The 23,313-nt window shown below is 37.8% G+C and overlaps 1 protein-coding gene across 7 annotated transcripts in view; it reads right to left on the reverse strand.

Moving 5' to 3' along the window:
• Positions 1-21,960, reverse strand: part of dock1 (dedicator of cytokinesis 1) — a 502,920-nt gene extending 480,960 nt beyond the window's left edge. For 5 of the 7 annotated variants that reach the window (XR_015944908.1, XR_015503568.1, XR_015503570.1 and 2 more), the window contains exon 1: positions 21,781-21,960. Coding sequence is in view for 2 of the 7 variants with exons in the window: in XM_087275372.1 (XP_087131498.1) it covers positions 21,781-21,823 (43 nt within the window). In the remaining 5 variants the exon portion in view is untranslated. 7 annotated transcript variants of the gene reach the window in all.
• Between the last annotated feature and the right edge of the window lie 1,353 nt (positions 21,961-23,313).

Below are 23,313 nucleotides of genomic sequence, written 5' to 3' on the forward strand. Positions count from 1 at the left end.
GATGTTTGATCTTGGATAATAATTCAAACCAATGCACGTCACCACCCTCTTAAAGCTAAATATGCGCTGACACTGAAATGATTTCAAACAAGACTCGATGCAACAGTGCGGCGCGGGACAGGATTTGATGGTGACTTCGGGTTCAAAGCAGTCTCCACGGCCCGCGGGACTGCTGCAAAATGGATATAATATACATGGATGAAAGCAAATGAAATGATATTTATCTAGGCACGGAAGAAACAAGGATATATGCTCTAAGATTCTTTCAGACGGGAGGCGGATAGAGGACTTGCCGCCCGCACGTGAAAATGCGGTGAAGTTTTTGTTCAGTTGAGCTCGGCACGGCTTCAGGTCTAATCATCACAAAAGTAATCAACAGTGTCACGTTTGTATTGCTAAGATCGAACACAATTATTGCGCTTGGCATAGGCTATGTGTTTACTGTTTTCTGATGAGAGTTTCATTTTAGACATAACTGCGGCAAGTCGCCAATTGCTCTAATGTTAAATAGCCTATTTGAACTAAAACTCTTCACTGAGGTCAGTAAAATATTCTTTATAAGTTATTAATAATCTGTTCAATAATTCTTAAATGACAAAATGAATGGTAAAATACAGATTTTAATTTAATATAGGCTAGTTTAAATAAATAAATGTATTTTAATAGCCTATATAAATAAATATAGGCCTAACATGTCTAAATTAAATAAATGGGTTATTTTCTGAAAAAGGCGCATGTCCGTGTCTATCATTTTATCAATTAAACACAAATAAGACAAGCATGTATATTCCGTGTATTTGAAGGAGCAGTCAATGCATGCACTGAGAATATAGTCTATAGCCCCCTTAAAACTTAAATAGGCTATTAATAACGGATATAAAAGATAAACAGCTTTTTTTGTGAAAGCAAGAGAGAATCTTGCGGGAGTGCTGTTATAAAGGAGTCTGAAATGATCAACGACCGCAACAGGTTTTATTCCAGTACATTTGAGCTGGTTTCAAAATTCTTTCATTTTCTTCTTCAGCTGTTTCATTTTTACAAATCGCTTTATTTAACTTGTTTGTTAATAAAATGCAGTTTTGCTATTTAGCCTATTATTTTTAGAAAACAAAGTTGCAAACTAATTTGCTCTGAGAGGTGGCTATGTCCTCACCTGCAGCTCGCACTTCAACTGCTGCTGCTGAGAGAGAGAGAGAGAGAGAGAGAGAGAGAGAGAGAGCGCGCGCAAGAGAGAGCAATCGAAATGATGTCAACAACTGAAGCTGTTATATTATTTGTAGTTAATTTATTATTAATGAAGATGTTTAAAAATAATAATACTATTAATTTTATTCAATAATGCACTTAAAATGTGCTAAAGATCTACATTAATGCGAAACGAGCTAAATATCGTCTTTAAAATCGTCATACGTTTCAGCTCTCAGCGATATCTTTGCCTATCGCCGATACACGACACTATCGTCTATCGGCACAACCCTAGCGTATGATTGGCCCGTGAGGAACAAATGACTCAAACCCGATAGAGGACTCGAGAGATGAATGGATCAATTCTTTTTCCAGCTCTAAATGCGCATGATTGGCCCGTGATGAAGTGACTCAGAGCCAATAGAGGACTCGAGAGGTGAGCGGATCAATTCTTTCTCCAGCTCTAAACGCATATGATTGGCTTCTGCCAATGTGATGAAGACTTGAAATTAACGATACTACCTGCACAAATGTGCGCATGTGCGGATGAACGAATCACTCCATGAAAGGGCACGTAGTTCCAGAGTCATATTGAAGATTCGTTCAAAATGAACGAATCGTTCATGAACGACCCATCACTAGTGATGTTATTTAGGATCTGTTTTATTATAAATATGCATACAGTGAAGATGCAGCATGACGCCTCAACATTTCTGCTGTCTGTTAAGTTGTTAATATCAAAATGAAAATAGGCAGTTCCTTAAATCATGTTTACATTTTATTGTTGAGAAAGTGAAACAACGTAGCCAGGGTGAAGTGAATGAAGTTATAAAGTACACTGTTCCCTTTGAAGATTTAGCGGACATGTCCTCGAGGGTCGGTTTTCCATATCAAACTTGCAAAGTCTAAACTTACAGGGAGAGGATGCGATACTGAACTGTGTGTGTGGGCTACTTAATATTGAGGAAAAGCCCCAATCAGAGAGGCAAATGTCTGCAGCCCCGCCTCTGTTTTCAGATGTTTCCGTTTTCCTCCATCCACACTGAGATGGAGCAGCAGCGTTTTAGAATGAAAACAGCCTCTCCAGCGTTTTCGTAACGCTCTGTTTTCGGCCCTCGAGAACTCTGGCCTAGTGTGGACAGATGGCGTAACCGTAGCAAAACGTATAAGTTTTAAAACGAAAACGCATTAGTGTAAACGGGGCCTCAGTTGGCATCACTTTAAGTTGCAGCAGTTTTGTTCCATGCAGAAACACGGTGTTAAGAATCCTTCACGATTAATTAACTGTGACGAATTAAAGCGATGTTAATAGTGAAATTGGTTAATTGTTGAATCCCTAGTAAATACTAATTACGGATCAACCTTGATCCGTTACACCCCTACTATCATCCATCCATCGATCGATCTACACTATTTATTTTTCCCCTTTTCATCTGCACTAAAACCCTGAAAGCTTAATGCATTAGAAATAAACATCCAATCGATCAGCAAAAAGGTTTATTTCATGTCAAAAACAACTTCTTGAACCAGTTGGCAGAAATAACTCCTAAGTCATTAGAGGAAAGGGGGTTTTTGTCTCCACACAATCAGTTTACACTGTCAGAATGACCACTTTTATCTAATTACTTCAACACTGGCTAACGCAGGAAGTTTAGTAATATCTTCCTTCACCTTTATCATGACATGTTCACACACACAACTTTTTTATCTTCTATTCTGGTGCACCTTGTGGCCTTTTCCATTGCAGGAGTCCTGTGAGCGGCTCATTATCAGTCCTACTCAGGAGATGTTTATTAGCTAATGTCCAACATTTGAACAACAACAACAACAACAACAGAGACAAAAGGACAAAAAGGTGCTGAACCCGTCGGGATGTAAAGAGAGACACGAATTCAAAAGAGCAAGACATTCTGCTGGAGTTGAGCTCAGACAAGGCACATCTTAATTAGTGATCCAGACAATCAAACATTACCGGACAGACTGATCAAAGTATTGACTGCACTGTAATATCGAGCAGTGCGATTCATTGACTGAAATGAGCTCCTTTAACCTACATTTTTTCATAAAATTTCATTGTACTTTAAACAAGTTGGATGAATTCAAAATGTGCTTGTATTAAGCCTGGTTTATACTTCTGCGTCAAGTGACCGGCGCAACTCACGGCGCAGGCAACGTGCGTGGCTGTGCATTTATACTTCTGCGCGCTGTCTCCGTTGGTCTGCATTAACACTTCCGAAACGCTAGTTGGCAGTGAGGTGTAAATGTTCCTCTGTGTCGAGTTTCTTCGCTTCTGTTTTGCTATTCTGATCACTTCCTGGATGTACAAGTGACTCAAACTCGCTCATTTTGAGGCAGGAACCGGCGGACGTGCAACAACTTTAACCATGAGGTAAACACAAAACAAAACTTTCCATCCGGAGCTCCTTCACGGGACTCCACACTTGTAAACAATCGCTCACGCCATTCACGCGGCTTTCGGTCCCGCCCAGACTCGTCAGCGCTACCAAGCCGACCAATCACAGAGCTTGCGCTACGCGTTGTTGCGACGTGTAGTTACAATTTTTGAGAGGTGCACGTCAGTGACGGCGATGGCCACGGCGAAGGGCTATGCGTCAGCGCCGTAGCATACGCCGGTGTTTGACGCAGAAGTATAAATCAGCCTTTAGGCTGTAAATAAGCAGAATCAGTGTACGCAGTTACATGAATTAATATCAGGGCTCGAAATTAACCTTTTTGCTTGGTAGCACCGGTGCTCCTAACTTAAAAAATTTAGGCGCATCAGCCAAAATTTAGTCGCACTCACCAATTATGAGCACCGTTACTACAAGTTTTATACAAACATATTTATTGTATTTGAAATCAACACTAATCAAACTAACAAGCAAAAAAAAATTATAATATAAATATGCGTGCGTGAGAAAAATATGTCTCAACGAAATCCCGTGATCACAAGAAAATTAATTTTTATAACATAACTGAGTGACCAAAATCATACACGGAGCGCTCACCGGCTCTGCACGCACTACTTGAATGAATCTGTTAACAGTATAACTGTGCTGTTCTCACAAGTGCTGTCTGATATTGCACTGATGCTTTTGACACATATTGTACCTTATTATATGCATACGTCATGTTAATAGCCATACCGGTCTTTTCATGAGTAAGTTAGCGATATTAATTTACTCAGTGTAAGCCCGTTTGCGATGGTGTACGTGATGATAAATTTGACATATAGCTGCCCCTTGCAAGGCGGACAGCATCTGGCGATTATATGAAGGAATAAACAGAAGCTCTCGTGCTAGATGTGGCAAACAGTTACCTGAAAACTCCATCCCACAGACTTTTCATAGCGGACTAGAGCCAACAGAAGTCTTCTACTCTTGGTAAAGTGTAGATGGTGGATTAACATTCAGCACATGATCACTAGTAAGATGTGTCATTATTTGTAACTAGATGGTTTCTAAAACTAAATCTGTCTGCGTTATCTTCAGTCTCATCTTTAGCGCTTTAGTTTTCCGCGGTAGTAGCTCTCTGTCATCCGAAGCCAGAAGGCGCTGACTGAGTGATTGACAGCTGATATTAATCAATCATTCGCGTTCAGTGTTAGAGCAGTGGGCCAATAAGAAGAGTGTGAAGCCGGGGCAAGCATTACGGACTTGGATTTGTTTACTGCAGCAAGATGACATGACAACTGTTTTAAACCACTCGTGAGTGCTGCGTTTCCCGTTCCAAGTGCAAACAAAGAGCTTAGAGATGCATTCTGCGTGAATGTCTCCCAAATCCGCACATGTGGTGAACATTTTGCAGTGAAAACTGGTCGCACACAACAATTTTAAGCACTCGCAGAAATGCTCCCAATTATATTTTAAGGTCGCATAGATAAAATTTCGGGCGCATATGCGACCAAAATGGTCGCAATTTCGAGCCCTGAATATATTAACTTATCTTTGCGCTCAGCCAAAACACGTTACCTCAGAACAAGTAATAGATTCATAAGACCAAAGAGTCATTAGATATAGACAAGATTAATTAAATATCACGTTTAGTGAGATGAAATCAAGCAGAAGACACTTGGTGAGCCGTCTGACATGCGCTGCTCTCATCTGGGGTTTTGTGCTCGAAGCACCCACTGACTGCCTGGAGCTCAGACAGTGCATGACAGAGTGTGTGTGGTCATGTAATCTGCGTTTTCAGTGGTATAGTGGGATGGAGATCTTTTCAGAAATGCTAGATGAAACACCCTTAATCTATAAGGGTGGGGCCTTAATCTGTAAACAGGGCCTTGAAGTGAATGAGTTCAGCCTGTGTCAGTCTGGAAAATAAATGCAAAATTATTGTGCATATTTGCGGAATGAACTGCCAACTATTCCAGCTATGGATGTTCATTTTGGTTTATTTTGCTTAACCACAACCAACACTCGTTAATCATATATTGAACGTTAACTAGTCAGATTAATATGAAATTATTATTTAATTAGGCGAGGCAGTGGTGCAGTAGATAGTGCTGTCGCCTCTCAGCAAGGTCACTGGTTCGAACCTTGGCTCTGTTGGCGTTTGTGTGTGGAGTTTGCATGTTCTCCCTGCCTTCGCGTGGGTTTCCTCCGGGTGCTCTGGTTTCCCCCACAGTCCAAAGACATGCGGAACAGGTAAATTAGGTAGGTTAAATTGTCCGTAGTGTATGAGTGTGTGTGTGAATGTGTGTGTGGATGTTTCCCAGAGATGGGTTGTGGCTGGAAGGGCATCCGCTGCGTAAAAACCTGCTGGATAAGTTGGCGGTTCATTCCGCTGTGGCGACCCCAGATTAATAAAGGGACTAAGCCGACAAGAAAATGAATGAATGAATGAATTATTTAATTAAATAAATTAAACAAACTATTTTGTTTCTGACACATTAAATATTGCATTTTAAAATACTGATTTATTTTAACATGCGGTCATATTAACATAACAGAACATCTTCACGTACCTGCAGTGTTTCAATCGCTTCACAGAAAATATGTATTATTATTATTATTATTATTATTACTATTATTATTACATCATAAAACCTTTTTACATTTTTAATATAAATCATTACTTTAAAGATTGTCGCAAGCGTCTGGTTTAATCTTCTGAGCTTCTGTGCTTTTTCCCCACACCATTCTAGTGCGCTCGCTGCATGTGATGAAAGACAATAACAACACACCACAAAGTCATTATTTTCTATTTCAGCATTAATATTCCACACAATCTTGTGTACAATGGCGTGCAAATTGTAGACCAGAAATGACACTAAACCCCATCTCATCGGCACACCTTGTAAACTCCAGTGTGAAATGCATTAAAGTAAAAAAGCAGTGTGATTGATCATCGCTGTCCTCGTCCTCATCTCACACTATTCATCCGACAGTGTCCAAACAGAGGAGACTGTGGCTGAGGTTAATCAGGAGCACACTCAACATAATGACAGATTATATGCCTGTGTGTGTGTGTGTGTGTGTGTGTGTGTGTGAGAGAGAGAGAGAGTGACAGTACAAACACAACTATTGTCTGAGTCAAGCTGCACTTCTCACTAGCCGCTTTACTGAAGCCAAAGGAAGTGGCATTTCCTTTTCTGGGGAACCAAAGTGTTGGGTAGAGAAATCCTGCCCGCTACTGAACAAACCCACAGAATACCAGTAAACAACACTTACTGAGAGCGAGAGAGATAGGGAGCGATCGAGAGACCAAGACAGAGAGAGAGAGAGAGAGAGAGAGAGAGAGAGAGAGAGACAAACACACCTAGATGATTATAAATGAATCATTGTAAATATACTGATTATTGTTGTTTTTATTACTGTTTTATCTTAAAAATGTAGTTTATTCTGATCTATTTTTGTATTGAATTGTATGAATAACTAATGTTGAATAATATAATATAATATAATATATTAAACATTAATGTGATACATTGAATAATATAATGTATTGTTGATATTTTATTTAATTATTATAGATAAATATAATCTTTTATTTTTTTGCTAATACTAATATTTACTGTGTGTACTGTTTTTATATATATATATATATATATATATATATATATATATATATATATATATATATATATATATGTGTGTGTGTGTGTGTGTGTGTATGTATGTATGTATGTATGTATGTATGTATGTATGTATGTATGTTACTTTTTATGTAAACTTTATAACTGTCCTAAATCCATGTGGATTATGGGCTTCTTTAATTCTCAATAAGGCAGGGAGCTGAAGTGTGTTTGATTTAAAATGTCCACGTTTAGGTTTAAGTTTTGTAAATGTGGATTTAGCAACTACTCGACACAAATTAGTAAAGTTCTGCTAAAAAATAAAATACTACCGACTAGTCTCTAGGTCTCAGAGTTGGACTGATTCAGGATTGTCAATATGAGAGTAAACGCCGGCTCTATGGTGCCTAATATAAATCATTCATACAGCAAGAAATATCTCTCAGCTGTTATTTATCTAAAGTCTCAAAGGATCCAAAAAACAAGCAAGAAGGGGAAAAGAAGTCTTTCATCCTGCTCTCCGAACTCAAAGAATCGCTCTCATCCACGTGCAACAGCATATTAATGCCGCTGTGTTTACAACACAACACTTCAGCTTTAATCAAAAGGGATTGGGATGACGGTGACATGACAGAAGTGAAGGACGGGCTTTTGCTGCGTTTGATATGAACACAATGAGCACGGTCCCGTTTGATCCTGACTGTAAACATGGGGTAACCGCTGTGGCATTTACATGCTTCTGTCTTGATGATTTTTGAGAGGCATAAATCATCCACGAATGGCAGAATGTCAGCAATCAAACAATCTGTTATTATGCTGGATGACAGATGCTATGATGGCAGATGTTATGACAGAAAGAAAGAAAAAGAACAAAAGGAAAAAGTTTATGGGGAAATGCACAAAAAGGATTTGGAGTTTAACAAGTTTCAAAAGAGGGCGACACGGTGGGTCAGTGGTCAGCACTCTCAGCAAGATCACTGGTTAGTGTCCCGGCTGGGTCAGTTCGCAATTGCATGTGGAGTTTGCATGTTCTCCCCATGTTGCCGTGGGTTTCTTCCAGATGCTCCGGTGTCCCCCAAACACATGCGCTAGAGGTGAATTGAAGAAACTAAATTAGCCGTCGTACATGAGTGTGTGGAATGAGTGTGTATGGGTGCTTTTCAGTACTGGGTTGCAGCTGAAAGGGCATCTGCTGTGTAAAACATATGCTGGATATGTTGGTGGTTCATTATGCTGTGGCGATGCCAGACGAATAAAGGTGGTCATGGAGGAGTGGAGAGTATGAGACTCATTCCTGTGACGCTCACGGGACAGACAAATCTTCGCTAAGGTCCAGCATTCTCCAGCTTCCGGCAAGCTTCCAAGTTTGGCCAGTGGAGAAATGGTCGTGCCCAATGGAGCCTGGTTTCTCTAGATGTTTTTTAATTCTTCACTTTCACCAATTGGTGAAGTTTTTTCCTCGCCGCTGTCGCCACTGGCTTGCATGGTTTGGGATCTGTAGAGCTGCGCATCGATGAATTTGCTCTTCAGTGTTTGGACTCTCACTAATGATTATTAAATCACACTGAACTGAACTAAACTGAACTTAAACTCTGAAAACTGGACTGACACGGTTTAAATTTACTATGATCTTTTAAGTGAAGCTGCTTTGACACCATCTACATTGTAAAAGCGATATAGAAATAGAAGCGAATTGAACTGATTAAAGGAAAAATTAGCGCTATCCGCTTGTTAAGTGTGAAGTCACGCGAAGCGGCTTCCGGGTCCAAGCGCTCTATTCAACTGAATGGGGAGACTCATGAAATGGTAATAATAAACGTTTACAAATCGATTTAAGGCTTTCGAAAATCACGATCGCAGTATATATGTCCATGCCTAATATCCGATGGCCAGAAAGTGATTAATTGTTTTATAAATTGTTTTATAAATTTTGGTATTTGTTATGCAGCAAGCCCAGAGATTGTTGTGTACACTATGATTTTATATAAAATTAACCTTAATGTGTGATAGGAATTAAACGTGATCATAAACGAATGATTTTTCCATATATATATATATAATATATATATATACATAATATATATATACATATATCACTCACTTGTACTTAGTCATTTTAGCGAACACCTCAAATTCGTTAATTCGTTATTAATTAATTAATTATTTATAATCGAAAATCTAATCAAATCGTGCCTTTAGAATCGAAAATGTAATCGAATCCAGGATTTGGAGGATCGTGACACCCTTATTTGTAATGTTGTGATTTTTCTTGTATAGCTGGCTGGTTTAGTTCATAACTTATACACAATTTAACAAACCTTTTTTAGATGCCTGTGGGGAGAAATAATTAAACAAAAAATATTCCCAGAGCCAGAACTGCTGAAATAGTCGACAGCCACTATTATTATTATTATCATTAAATTTATGTACATGCTCATCTGTCCCTTTAAGTGACAATGGCCCACGGGTGACTGAAGCGTCTCGTTTTTTTTTTTTTTCGTGCAAACATTCCAGGCATGTCTGAGGAATGCCAGAATATTTACAGGATGCAGGAAGTTCGGCTGAGCTCCTCGCCTTACAGCAACCAGCTCCAGAGACGAGCTTTCAAAAGACTAAAATTCACAGAAACACTGAGGCACGTCAGACTTCTTACGGAAGTGCAAACCTGGCAACTTTTCCAAGATGCCTTCAAGAATTGGATGCAATTCCAAATAGCTGCTTCTCATTAAATCTCTCAACAAATGTTTGCTTCCATGCCTTCAATCAGACAGGTATGCAACCATCCAAAATAGTGAAAGCATTCATTCACTGGCAAACACATGCAATAGATGTGCAAAAGACAGAGAGTGAGAGTTTTGAATGTATTGCCATATCAGCTTCTCTGGCCATTTTATGGCAAACCAATAAGGGTGTCACGATCCTCCAAATCCTCGATTTGATTACATTTTCGATTCTAAAGGCACGATTCGATTCGATTTTCAATTATGAATAATTAATTAATTAATGACCAATTAATTATTTGTAGCCTACCGTTTAAACTACCTGACCTGCATGGTCTTTGTTTTACCCATAAACAAATCATACAGTAAATGAATAAAGGCAACATACACGCATAATTACCACCTGTCAATAACTTTTTCTGCGGGACTCGTGAATAGGCAGTGATCTGTGTCGTTATAATGGCGTCGGTAAAAAAGATGCACAACCAACAGGAACCAGCCAACAGTATCTGAGGTGTTCACTAAAATGACTAAGTACAAGTGAGTGAAAGATTGAAGCAGTCCTCTGACTGCCTGGACCTGCTGTCTCGAGCGCATGGCTGTGAGTGCGTCTGTGTGGTCGCGTGATGTGCATTTTCAGAGGTAGAGAGGAAGGAGGGCTGCTTAGAAATGCCACACGCCACTGTGGATGTCAAATCGTTGTCGTTCTAAAATGAAAAGACAAAGACAGTGTAAACAGGGCCTGAGTGTGTACTTTTCGCGAGCGGATTTGCAACGGGGGCGGGCGGAGGATCGCGATGCCGGTGTTGTCTATCGGACGAACCGTACGTAATACGTACATAGCAGAGCTTGCAAAACTGTGTTTTTTTTGTCGACAACATGAACGTTGTCAACATAACTCACTGGAAATCCAAAATGCTTCCACACCGGCGACTTCATTGAAAGAGGAGAGGGTTTAAGCTCTGTCGACGGGTCTCCTGCTTCTGCAGTTTAACAAGCACTTCAATAAGCCTGTTATTTTCCCGCTTGGCAAGCCAAGCTGACATGACATGGGGGTGGGGCAGCATCGACGATTCTATTTTTTGATTCGATAATCGAAATTGAGCATAAATTTCGATCGATTTCGATTAAAACTCAAAATCGTGACACCCCTACAAACCAAGATAAAATTTATTTAAGCATTTTATAAATAGCACTTTTCTATAATAATAAAACTTTACAACAATAAAAAAAGCATCAACAGCAATAAATAATAAAAATCTAAAACAGTTTCAGGTTTACTTTTGATAAAAATTCTACACTGTAAAATTAAAAGCTGGTAAGAGCACTGCTTTTGCAATTACTACTAGACTAAGTTGACTTAAAAGTAAACTTTTTGCTTTAATTATCATAGTTATACACAGTTCATTTACTTAAAAACTTGATTAAATCAGTTGTACAGTTTCAAATGTTACACCGTTAGAATGTGAGGTTGGGCGATGTCGACCAATTTGGTATTGTACGATGTCTAGTGTGAAACGTCACGATGGACGTTGGCATCGTCGTCAGAGGCGAATTAATTATTTATGAATAATTAAATTCATAATGAATTAATAATTTATAGCCTACCGCTTCAACTATCTGACCCGCATGGTCTTTGTTTTACCCATAACCAAATCATAAATAAAAGATAAGTTGCACACAAATTACCACCTGTCAATCACTTTTTCTGCAGGAGGTTGGTCGTTAAAAAAAGGTGCACAACCAACAGTATCTGAGGTTTTCACTTAAATGACTAAGTACAAATGTGAAAGTGAAAGTTTGAAGCAGTGTACTGAAGCTGTGACGCGTTACCTGATAGATTCAAAAGACTGAAGAGTCGTTAGACAGAGAGCAGATTAATTATCAAGTTTAATAATTACAGTAAAACGTGATCCAGCGGTACATCCTTGATAATATGTCTGACGTGCACTGCTCACTGGAGCTCAGACGAGTGTGTCACATGACAGTGTGCATGTGTGTGTGTCTGCGGTCACGTGATGTCCGTTTTCAGTGGACGGAGGGCTGTTCAGAAATGCTTGGTAAAACACGGTGTGGATGTGGATCACTTTTGTTCTAAAATGCCATTGTAATACTAAGACGTATTCGTTTAAACAAGCTGTGAGTGTGTATTTTTCGCGAGCGGGTTTGCAACAGGGGCGGAGAAACAGGTATTCTGGCTCAGCATCGTGTTGTCTATTGGCCACCGGCGATGGACAATGGTATCGTCTATCAGCCCAACCCTATTACGATGGGTTTGCTCACCTTTAGTGAGGTCAACTTGTTACTTTTAAGGCAATGGGTTTACACACTTTAAAGGGTCATGAAACCCCCCTCTTTTTGGTTTAAGTCTAAGGTAAAAAAAAAAATGTCTCGGGATGGGTGTGGAGCTCTGCAACCAGAGTGAGGTTAGCCGGCAAAGCAAGGGAAAAAGAAAGGATCGAACAGCTGTCAGTTGGCTCACAAAATGAGACCCAAACCGTGAGGAGAGCCAGGATTTTATCGTTTACAAAAGTTAAAATAAACAAAATTAAGAAATAACTGTAATTTATTGCCCTGCTACATTTGTTATTCGTAATTTCATTATAAAGAATATAATGTAAACACTATAAATAAGGAGGACTTCTTTCCTCTTTAATCCCCGGGTGTGAATGCAGACACAGTGGAGCAGTGCAGCAGGTCTCTTGCCCTGTCTATTCCAACTATTAGCCCTGCCGTTAATCTGGAGGGTTTTAAAAATATGACAGTATAAATGAAGCAGTGATTTTATGATTATGATTTCAGCTCCCTGAAAAAAAAAATCTTAATTAAAAATGTCTACAACGAGCATGAATGTGTTTCTGATTAAACTTCAGAAGCAAAATTGTGTTATTTATGCTGCATTTACACTGCAGATCTTGATGGTCAATTCTGATTTTGTGACTGTATCCGATTTTTTTGATGGCCTGCTTACATCATCTTTTAAAAGTGACTTGTATCCAATCGTCTGCATTTACACAGCACACAGCAAAGGCGCAATGACCAGGAAAAACAGAGCGGGCGCTGACTAACAGCTGATAATTAAATAGTGCTCTTTTCTCTATTCCTGTATGTAATCTGTTTGCAGCTTTTCACAAGCTGTTTTACTTTAGTTTATGACAGAAATGTTCTCATTTGTCCATCTTTTTTTGATATACAGGCTTTTTTAAACCTTTAGGCATCTTAATGCCTTTATATCACATTTGATCTGTTTTTATGTTTTTTTTTACTAATTTTTGTTTTTATTTTACTTGTTTCTATTATTCTTGTTTATGTAAAGCACTTTGAATTGCAACTGTGTATGAAATGTGCTATATAAATAAACTTGCCTTGCCTTAATGTAATGTCCATGGCATGATTTATGCACTAGTTTTATATTGGTTTATATTGGTTACGTGGTGGACATTGCGCTCTCTCGCTCTCGTTAACATGCTTAAATGTCTGTGTTATATGATAATATAAAAGCTGTTTAAGTCCTCGTGTATGAGATTTAAGGTTTGGGACTCTGCTGAAGTCTGTTCTGAAAAGAAAGTGTCGGACTTGACATCATTCGCTACGGTTTTTAATGACGCAAGACTCTCATTGACAGGTGAAAATCCGATCTACCTGCTTAAGGCTGATTTCTACTTCTTCGTCAAACGCAGGCGTATGCTACAGCTTTGACACAAAGCCCTTCGCCGTGGCCGTCGCTGACGTGCACCTCTCAAAAAATGTAACTACACGTCGCAACAACGCGTAGTGCAAGCTCAGTGATTGGTCGGCTTGGTAGCGCTGACGAGTCTGGGCAGGACCGAGAGCCGCGTGAATGGTGCGAGCCTGATGGAGCGATTGTTTACAAGTGTGGAGTCCCGTGAAGGAGCTCCAGATGGAAAGTTTTGTTTTGTGTTTACCTCATAGTTAAAGTTGTTGCACGTCAGCCAGTTCCTGCCTCAAAATAAGCGAGTTCAAGCCACTTGTACATCCCGGAAGTGTTCAGGAAAAGCAAAACAGCACCGAAGAAACTCGACACATAGGAACATTTACACCTCACTGCCAACTAGCGTTTCGGAAGTGTTAATGCAGACCAACAGAGACAGCGCGCAGAAGTATAAATGCACAGCTACGCGCGTTGCATGCGCTGTGGGTTACGCCGGTCACTTGACGCAGAAGTATAAACCAGGCTTTACACTGCAGACACGAGAACACAGATCCGATTCATATCGGATAAATTTCCACATATGAACAAGGCCTGAATCTGATGAGTAAATCGGAATCCAAGTCATTTGTTCCTGCTTACACGTACACGGGCCATATGCGATCAGTGCCACATGGAAGAAGAAAAAAAATTGGAATCGAGTCACTTGAACAGTGCAGTGTAAATGCGGCCTTAGTAAGACACTGTGTGAAAAGCACGGGTATTTGTAACTACTAAAACAATTACACAATGCTATTTTCAATTAGAGACAAGCGCATCATTGTGAAAATCTAAATAAGCAGCGCAGCTCTCAGAAAATAGTAAACAGAGTAAAGGCTGATTTATACTTCTGCGTCAAACGCCGGCGTATGCTACGTCGCTGACGCATAGCCCTTCGCCGTGGCCGTCACTGACGTGCACCTCTCAAAAAAATGTTACTACACGTCGCAACAACGCATAGTGCAAGCTCTGTGATTGGTCGCTTGATAGCGCTGACGATTTTGGGCGGGACTGAGAGCCGCGCGAATGGCACGAGAGATTGTTTACAAGTGTGAAGTCCCGTGAAGGAGCTCCAGATGGAAAGTTTTTTTTTGTGTTTACCTCATAGTTAAAGTTGCTGCACGTCCGCCGGTTCCTGCCTCAAAACGAGTGAGTTTGAGTCACTTGTACATCCAGGAAGTGTTCAGGAAAAGCAAAAAAGCAGCGAAGAAACTCGACACAGAGGAACATTTACACCTCACTGCCAACTAGCGTTTCGGAAGTGTTAATGCAGACCAACAGAGACAGAGCGCAAAAGTATAAATGAACAGCTACGCGCGTTGCCTGCACCGTGAGTTACGCTGGTCACTTGACGCAGAAGTATAAACCAGGCTTAAGTGTATTTATGTACACACACTATAATCTGCTGTTTTACTCCATAAAACAAAAGCCAGAATATGTTTGTACAGGCCTATATGATGCGTTAATGCTGCCAACGGATGATCAACAGTAAAAATTACCCATTGTACCTCTTCCCAACAGGGAGCACCAATAACAATAGAGAATGCATGATTATATGCTGGCATGGCTTGGAAATCAAAAATGTCATTATAATGGAAGTCAATGGGGCAAAAACAGCCACCAATATAACGAAACAGTACACAAGGGCCTGCGCATATCACATGAAGTAACATTTTACTGTGCATGCATCACCACCACAATGTGTCCAGCCCATCAACAAACCTCACATCTGTTGTTCTCAAAGCCTGAATGAATGGACCAAACTGAACACGCAAAGCCTATTAAAGCTGCTTTGGAAACTCTTATGGAACGACAGCGAGTAACCCTACGCACACCTCCGTCAGTGAAACACTTCCTCAAATACCACACAACTTACTCATGCAGAGAGACAGAGGTGTGGAAAAAGAAGAAAAAGAAAAGAGGACGTAAAAATTAACCCGGTACTGACAAAACCCATAAACTGCCATATCTGATAACCGCTACATTTACATTTAGTCATTTAGCAGACGCTTTTATCCAAAGCGACTTACAAATGAGGACAAGGAAGCAATTTAGACAACTATAAGAGCAACAATGAATAAGTGCTGTAGGCAAGTTTCAGGTATGTAAAGTGTAAGAAGCAAAACATTAGTAATTTTTTTTATGTAATACAGTTAGTGGTACAGCCAGAGAGGCAATTGCAGATTAGGAAGGAAAGTGGAGACTAAATAGTTGAGTTTTAAGTCGTTTCTTAAAGACAGCGAGTGACTCTGCCGTTCTGATGCAGTTAGGGAGTTCATTCCACCAACTGGGCAGATTGAATGCGAGAGTTCGGGAAAAGTGATTTCTTCCCTCTTTGGGATGGAACCACGAGGCGACGTTCATTCACAGAACGCAAGCTTCTGGAGGGCACATAAATCTGCAGAACTGAGAGCAGATAAGGAGCAGCAAAGCCAGTAGTTGCTTTGTAAGCAAACATCAGAGCTTTGAATTTGATGCGAGCAGCAACTGGCAGCCAGTGCAAACGGATGAGTAGCAGAGTGACATGTGCTCTTTTAGGTTCATTAAAGACCATTCGTGCTGCTGCGTTCTGAAGCAGCTGAAGAGAAACACTTCTGCTATGCAGAACTACGCTGAAAATCACTGAGAAAATATCAATAGCTTTAGAATAGCAATTAACTTCAGCAGATGCATTTTAATTATTTTGAGACAGTTTGAAGTATATCTTAATGTTTAATCATATCAAATTCTTCATTTCAATTCAACATTAAAGGGTCACGAAACACCAAAACACATTTTTTGAGCTGTTGAAAGTGGTATGTGTCCCACACTGCTAAAAACACTATTAGGACGCCTATATTTCACTAAAAAGTATAAATTGGTTGTTTTTGCATTATTTCAAGCAAATTCGTACTTCCAGTTTGAAACTAATTTTTGAAGCTGCGTCACGGTCATGACATAATAGCCTGTATTCCAGTGTGCAGACTGGACGTCTGTCCCAGAGTGAGTCTTATTACGTCTTACAGCGTGCTGCATTAATGCATGAGTAAAGCTTGGTTCAAACCAATCAGCGCGCTCTATTGTGCAACTTCGTTAATATTCATTACTGTCACATTGTTTAGACGACAAAGACGCCACGTTGTGTTGGCAAAACAAGCGTGAAGTGTTGCTTTTATAGTTTGCTGCCGTTAAGTTTTGTTTTAATTTTCTCTCTGTGAGAGCTCAGCTGTGGTCACGTGTGGATTAACAGTGCACGCGACGCTCAACAACAATAACTTACGTGTCGAAGGAGGATTATTGTTTACCTGAGAGCTGTTCTCATCTGCAAACGCTGAGATCCGGATTCGCTTGTAGTCTCCTCTTAATAAAGACGCGGCTCTAGTTGCTGGTGATTGTCCTGTCTCTACAGATTTGGTAAGTGAGCGACCAGCGCTCTTTGTTGATTCAGTTCGTATTTTATTTGTATCGAAAAAACTATTGCACCGAGTGTAAACAAGTTAGCACTACAAGCAAACTATAACCTCGTGTAGGATTTTGTGACCGGAATAACACACGCGGCTTTCTGACGCTACCTGCATCTAAGTTTCCGGGAAATGCTGAGTTTTTTTTCTCTCATTTGTCGTGCGGTATCAAACATTGCATGAAAATACACGCGTGCCCAAATACACACTCCCACACCAAGCCTCTTTTCTTCCTCCGACACTCCCCCCTAAACAGAGCTGGACACGCCCACTTTTCTGACTTTTTCCAAAGTAGAGGTGTGAAAACACCCTGCTGAAACGAGGGGGTTTCATGGCCCTTTAAGAAAACTTTCTGTTGCCTGAGGGCAGCACAGTGCTGTAGAGGGTTAAGAATAAAATGTATTGCGTTCTTTGGAAGAATGTATTTGGATTGTGATGATATTATATTGTCATTCTGGCAATACATAATAAGTGGCATAAAAGGGTCTTAAAAGCACAATAATATTGTTTATCGCAATATATTTTGGTCCAATATATAGTGCAACAAAAATTAGACATCATGAAAGGCCTAAATGTAATACAATAAAGAAGTTTACACCATCAACAAACATTTTAAACAAGTCTTTTCAGAGCATCGCCAATAAAATCACTTTGTATGTTATTCATCAATATGAAGTCTACGTATATGCAAGCAAGCGCAAAATGGCTTGTTTATATAATCTCCAGACAGTCTTTAAAATGTTGCCACTTTTAATAGTTCAACTATGCAGGAAGCAACAGCACAGAAATATGCTACAGCTTGTTCCTCTTTTACCTGCTGTATAGTCAGAGAACGCCTCAACTCAGCCTGATGCACTTGAGAATTTAAATTACACCAATGCTGAGGCAAAACTATTTAAACATGACAGAGTAAAATTCAGCCGCCCTCAGGGTAAAAATACACAAACACAAGACTAGACATTTCAACACCGCCTCGTGTGTGTGTGTGTGTGTGTGTTTTTTTTCCCAGCTCAAAGTGGAAGTCACCATAAACGCACTGAGCAACACAAACAGGTAGAGTTTATTCTGAGAGTAACCTTTCACTCACAGACACAATGTTAACCACAATAATTTAAAAGAGCTAAACAACTCCTCTCTCCTCCAGCAAGCAGAGCAGAGATATATTCAACAAGAACACTAGAGATATTTCGAGTCTCAGTGAAGGAGAGCAGATAAAACTTGAATTATGGGCTAGACAAAGTTTGAAAACAATAAAAGACACCGCTGATCCAAGATGAAGTCATCTCTAAACTTTCAAAAGCTGAGTTTGCACCCTTAAATGACTTTCTAGGTCATTTATTTATTTGTTAATAGTATTATGCATGTTCAAGGAAACATTTTACCAACAACAGTACCATGCAGTGCAATGCGTCACAACACGCAAATCAACTCACTCAGAGGTGTCAATCAGAGCAGGAGGAATGAGGCAAACGTACAACGAACAGCATGTCAACAATGCAGTCTATTATGCTGTTCGAGAAGGAAGAAATATATACTGTAAGGGAAAATATACTTCAGCTTTTACTGATGATGTCTATTGCGGATAAGTTGAAAGAAGGGCAATGGAAAATCTTCTGGGGTAAAACAATGCAAAAAAAATTTACAAAATAAAATAAATATATAATCATATAAATGTAAAGTTTTAAACACATTGTCTCAAGATAATTGAATAACTGTACATTAAACAGCTAAAAAAAAAAGTTAAATAAAATAAAAATTAAAACATTAAAAATTTATTAATTAATTAAATTACATTTTTTAAAAATCATAACATTTTTATTAATGAATAAAAAAATCGTTAATAATTAATAAAAATTTATATTTTAATATTAAATACATTTAAATTTAAAAAAATCATTAAAATTAAATAAAAAATTATTTAAATTAAAAAAATATTAAAATTTAGGGAAAATCTAAATAAATAAGTAGAGACTTTACTTTGAATGTATAAAATTATGCTTATATAAATAAATGTAAAAGTAAACATTAATAAAGTAAAGTTTAATAACATTGCTTTAAATGGACTAAATTTATATAATTCGATTATAAATAAACAAGCAAAAAAAAAAAAAAAAAAACTAAATATTTTCCAAATTATACATAGATTTTTTCACAAGATATAAATGTGAGAGAGTGGGAAATACAAAAGTTTTTTTTTTTTTTTAAATGACACAAATATTACATTGGATTGCTGAACCATGTAAATAAAAGTATTCCAGAGGATTCAATTTTAAATACCCTACAAAATAAGAAATATGTCTACATACAATAAAATAAGATGTCGGTCAGGCTTTTGGTGCATTATGACTATAATGTTAAATCACTTTTAAAGCTACTAAAATATGTAGAAGCAAAACGGGTGGATTTAACCAATAAGCAAGGTTAGCAGCCGCTCAGGGCCCCAGGAAATCTGGGGGACCCACGATAAATATCTAGAAGTATAAATTATACCTATAAACAATATATAACATTTTTTTCTATCATATTTTGTATGGGGAGAGTCAAACAAATACAATTTTAATGCAACTAAATATTATTTAAAATAAATTAAAATACAATATTATAATAATGTTATGTAATAATATCATAAAATATAATTATTACATCTAAACTAATGTCCACCGTCCACCAATCATAAAGCAGTACAGCAGTCAAATTTATAAAAATAAATTTTATATATTTATTTATTTACTGATTTTTTTTATTGCATTAAGATATAACATAGTAAAAACGTTTTATGTGATATTAAAAAAAACATCTAAATATATAACTAAAAATTAAATAAAAGTATAAAGAGTGCATTTTAGGACTTTTTGGGCCCCAAAACTAAAATGTGCTGGTTTTATTGAGTGGCAATGTTTTTAAATAATAATAATAATAATAAATTATTATTATTAGTAGTAGTAGTAGTAGTAGTAAACTTTAAGATGTCTGTGATAGCCTAGATTATTATAATTTTATTTTTTATTTTATTTATTTATACAGGGACAATGTACAACATGACATGTTGTGCCAGAGTTTGCTATAAAGATAATTTACATCTGTAGTCCCTGGGCAGGAAGTTGTAACAAATTTAACAGTAAAAAAACACCACAATATATACTTACACTACAATACATCATAGTCAATAAAATGAAATCAAATCAGTGGCTGCATATTTAATTTTGTTTAAGCCAAATGTTAAGAAGAGTTTAAAAATTATTAAAAGTGGTACTCTCTCTGATATGCACTGGTATTTTATTCCATCTTTCTGCTGCTCTGACTGAAATAAACTGATAGTCTAAAAACAGTTCTCTTGAGTTTACCTGAACAATCAACCTCTAACCGATGACCTAGTCTGTCTTATATTGTCCTTGCAGACAATCACACATTGTTTGAGGGGTGGTGGTGCAAGATTATTAAACATTTTATACAATGAACAACAACATCAGCATAAAATAAGAAACTGTCGAATGTTAGTCATTCATGTTGTGCAATACAGTTACAATAATGATAGCTCCTTGGCTTATTAGCTGAAATGTTTAGTTTGTTTATAGATCATATACAATGGTTTTAATGTTGTAATGTTTGTGTGGGACCAGCTTGTGGCACAATTTAAGATAAATAAAGGAAAATAATTGTATTAATAAAAACATTTAGCAGCAGCCATAGGTAAACAATGTCTAATATTTCTTTAAATCCTCAGGCTTGCTTTAGCACTTTTAGAAACTGTCTTGATGTGTTTTTAACATTTAAAGTAGAGTCAATAATTATACCTAAATATTTAAAACGATCAGCTATATTTACTACTTTAATTACCACTAATACTTTACATTTATAAATTAATCACATTAATTACATTGAGATGCATTGATTTACTTTGGAGCTCTAGAGGATTCTAGTTTACTTCACTGAACTGTAAATGAAGGACCCCATGGCTAGAATTGCTTAGGACCCCCAAATCACTAGATCCACCCCTGACAGGCAATCAGTGCGAGTGTGTACACTGTAAAAATGCTGAGTTCCAAACAATTCCTTCATAATGTCTCAACACATTCAAGTGAACTTTAACTTAAATATATGTTGATTGAACACAGAAAATCAATTTTGCACCCAAAAAGCTCAAGAATTGTGTAGATTGAGCTTATAAATATAGTTTGAACATGCAGGAAAAAAACCTATGCTAAGTGTAGGAGATAAAACATTTTATCCGGTGGCAGGAAATCACTGCAGTTCTCTAATATGCCCTTGTTATCCGTGACAGTGGGAACCCAGAATTAGAATCAAAGCAACGCGCGAGATTACATCTTTCGCGGGAAAATGGAACGCGATCAAAAAGTTACATCACATACGCGCGAAAAAAAAGTTGTTACAAAGTATCAACGCGCGTCAAACAATAAGCAAACAATGCATCCATGATCTCCATTCAGGCCGCCGTGCAGGAAACACTGGAAATAGGCGCGTCTGTATCCATCTCCACGAAAACACACACACATATCATCCCAAACACACTAAAAGCGCATCAAATACACAGACAAACGCACATAATCATAATAAAACAACCCCAAATATGCTGTAGTATTCCAAAGCAGTCGCATGGAAAGAGAGGAACTGTAAACACCGTTTGTCCCTCAACTTAAGAAATGGGACTAAAAGTTGTTTTAGCCCTTGCAAGTTTCCTTTTTTACTCACCCACTCCGTACTTCTCCTTTTTTGTAGGCACCCAGCGCGACATCCTCACTGCTGAAGGTGTTGTGAGTGTTGCTGTCGCTATTCCAAACAGATATCCAGAGGTTTTCCACACACTTTTTCTCGCTTCTCTGTAGGAGTGGAAAGACTCAACTGGCCGCCATTTTCATATCCACCATCACTGAACTCGAGAACCGCGAGGGGGAGATGTAAGAAACTTTTTGTCATGTGGGACACCAGCGTCACCGTGACCGGACAGTCCCACAAAAAAACATATTATTATGAGCTTTAAAAAATTCTCCCCTATTATCTGTAGAAGGTATACCAGTTAAGGAAGCTGTTAACTATTTAGGTATTGTCATTTCAAAAAATGAACAAGATAGAGTTTCCTTAAACTTTAACCCTGTTTTCGAAAGGATAAAAAGTAAATTCATTTTTTGGTTATTAAGGGATTTATCCTAAAGGGGCAGAGTTCTTTCGAAAGTAGAAGGAATTTCACATATTTCAACCACATATCTACATGATAAAACAGTGAAGTCCATCGATAGGATTATATTTAAATTGTTATGGAAGAATCGTAAACACTTCATCCGTAAATCTGTTGTTTTAAATTCCCTTAAAAATGGGGTCTTGACTTTTTAGATTTCCCTTCTCTAAATAAAACTCTTAAAAATAATTGGTTTAAATTCTGTTTGAATAAACCTTCTCTCTTCAATTTTATTCCCAATTTTATTTTTGACCAACTTTCTATTATTATGCGATTATAAAATTGTGAAATTAAGTGAAGCTTTCTGCTTTCATGCTTAAGCCTTGTTGGCGTGATCTACAAGCACAATTTTTCACCACAACATTATTTTATTTGGAACAATAGACATATTTTGTATAAACGCAAGAGTTTATTTTTGGAGAGGTGCTTTGAAAAGGGTACTGTTTTAGTTTGTCAATTGTTTAACACTCAATGGTATCTTATGATATATGACGAGTTGTACATTTTAACTCTCCTGTAACTCCCAAAGAATTTTCTCTTGTTTTCTCTGCAATTGATTCTAATATTATTTCCTTATTTAGAGATGCAACTTGGATTCATAAGCTCATAGTCAGTCTAGCTGATACAATGTGTGGTAAAAATTTGTTTCTCACAGTCTGAAAATAACAAATCTATTCGCTTTCTTTTTTTTAAACCAAGCTGTTTCCAAACCCTAGCTCTATTTCCTCCTGGAACAATTTTATAAGAATTCCTAAATGGGAAAGTATTTGGTCATTGCCTTACGAGTTTTTGGTTACAAATAAGATAAAAGGAATATCTTTTAAACTAATTCATAAATTTGACCCAGTTAAACATTTCCTCAGTAAATTTAAAAGGGATATTGATATAAATTGCTCTTTTTGTTCTTTGTATTTGGAAACTGTACCCCACATCTGTTGGCACTGTGGTTATGTTAAAAAGCTTTGGTATGATGCTTCTGTTTTTATTAAAAAAGAAAAAAAAAGAAAAAAGGTATTCTTTAATTTTAATCTGCATTTTGAAAATTTAAT

Source organism: Danio rerio, chromosome 12, assembly GCF_052040795.2.
Source record: "Danio rerio strain M-AB ecotype USA chromosome 12, GRCz13ab, whole genome shotgun sequence".
In the NCBI taxonomy this organism is placed as follows: Eukaryota; Metazoa; Chordata; class Actinopteri; order Cypriniformes; family Danionidae; genus Danio; species Danio rerio.